Source organism: Otolemur garnettii, unplaced genomic scaffold (assembly GCF_000181295.1).
Source record: "Otolemur garnettii isolate 467f Iridium unplaced genomic scaffold, OtoGar3 scaffold00016, whole genome shotgun sequence".
NCBI classification, from domain to species: Eukaryota; Metazoa; Chordata; class Mammalia; order Primates; family Galagidae; genus Otolemur; species Otolemur garnettii.
In genome coordinates, this window is record NW_003852411.1 from 28547104 (window position 1) to 28548968 (window position 1865).

Here is a 1865-nt window from a genome sequence, read left to right on the forward strand (position 1 = left end):
GACTAGGGTGTACCCCAATTACTCCGATTTGATTAACCCACATTGTATGTATCCTAAAGATATCATGTACCTATAATATTAAGTATTAAAAAATAATTTTTTTTTAATTATAGGGAATTAATTAGGATGATCCTGAGTGTTTCTACAAGACCTGTGTTGGGGAATCACCCACAGGCTTATCATCTGTCAGGTAGCCTGGGTAGAACCTGACGTTTCTGGTAACACAAGACTTCCAAAGGAATCCCCTAATGTACTTATTTTTGGCTGCTTTTTCCTCACAAAAGCCAATGGGCTGAAGAACCAATCCCAACAGATTTTAGTAGCACTAGCTAAATCTCCCATTTGTGTAAAAGATGAAATTCCAAACTTTATCTGACAAGTGAACGTTAAATAAAATCTCAGAGCATTTTATGGAAGAAGTTAATCCACTCTGACCTTGTCCCCTAAAAGGGAGTTTCCAGAATACCAGAAAGCTATTGAGATATATTTTCAAACATCTCAGGAAACTTCAGAAGGAGGTGACAATGGAGCCTACACACTAAGCCTAAGCTGTGACAACAGCCAACACATGAGCAGATCACATGTACACACCCCACACACATATTCAGTTATACACATGTGTACATACCCACAACACACACACGTCTGCAGGTGTATATGTACCTCGACGTGTGGGCATGCACACGGTGTACATACCCAGACTTGTCCACACCCACACGCACATGGGTACAGACACGCACACACACATTCCAAGAGCAAACCACTGCTGTGACTGCTTCATGTTGATTCCTCACTCAACTCAACAAATTTGTGAGGCAGGCCCTATTATTATCCTTATATTCAGATGAGGAAACTGAGGCCTAGGGAGATCACAAACCCAGTGACAGAGCCAGGATTCAAATCCAGCTCTTAGCGCCCACGTTCTACCACTCCCTTTACTCAGAGGCATGATCACAGAAGAATTCCACCTGATAAAGGTGTCCATTCCAGAATAAGCCAGGCAGAGACCACCACCTAAGCTTTAGATTTCTATGTCTAATTCATGATCAAAAAAGCTCCCTTGATGTACAAGACACAGTTTCTTGATCATCTTCGTATTTCACCTTCCTTCCTAAGTCCGGCCCAGTGCCCTAAACATGATAGATCTGTAAATGTTAATGAAATTTTCTCCTCAGCTCCACACTCATACGATATAACTAGTCAAAGCAAACAAAAGGAAATGCCCATGGGAAGGCCTGAAGATTTTCAGTTAAGATTTTTTACCTGGGCAACAAAGATGTACAAAGAAACAGCAAATTACAAAACATCATGGCCACAAGGAGCCACATGCCCAACAAGGGTCACCTTCTCCCAAGAAGCACCCCTAAACCCAGATCCTCAAGGAGAGTTCTGAAGTCTTAACTTCAAATCACCACCAACCAGAGGCCTTCTGACTCCTGACTATCCTACAGACATCTGACTAGGAGGCAGAGTGGTTCAGTAGGAAAAGTCCAATTTATAAAGTCAGACAGCCTTGGATGCAACTTTCTCTACCATTTATAAGTTGTGCGACCTTCAGGTAAGTGACTTAACTTTTCCAAGCTTCAGTGTCCTCATCTGGAAATGAGAATACTCAGACTCACTGTAACAGGGAAGGTATTAAATGACATACACAGATGAAGAGGACAGCACCCCAAACACAGCACGTAGTTGTTATTTTTAGTAGTGTCATTCTGTTATCATAAAGTAGAATTCCTGAAGAACCACAGAACGGTGAATGAAATATACACATCCAAAAGTTTAGGGGATAATTATATCTCCCCTAAAACTTTCATATATAACAACTACCAATCTAAACTACAACAAGTAGTGGGAAGCCAGCCACG

The 1865-nt window shown here is 41.4% G+C and overlaps 1 protein-coding gene across 1 annotated transcript in view; it reads right to left on the reverse strand.

Annotated features, from left to right (window-relative positions):
* Positions 1 to 1865, reverse strand: part of HSD17B7 (hydroxysteroid 17-beta dehydrogenase 7) — an 18256-nt gene that overhangs the window by 8252 nt on the left and 8139 nt on the right. Inside the window, exon 4 of the mRNA XM_023510820.1 lies at positions 152 to 215. Coding sequence (XP_023366588.1) covers positions 152 to 215 — 64 coding nt within the window. The remainder of the gene's footprint in view (positions 1 to 151; positions 216 to 1865) is intronic.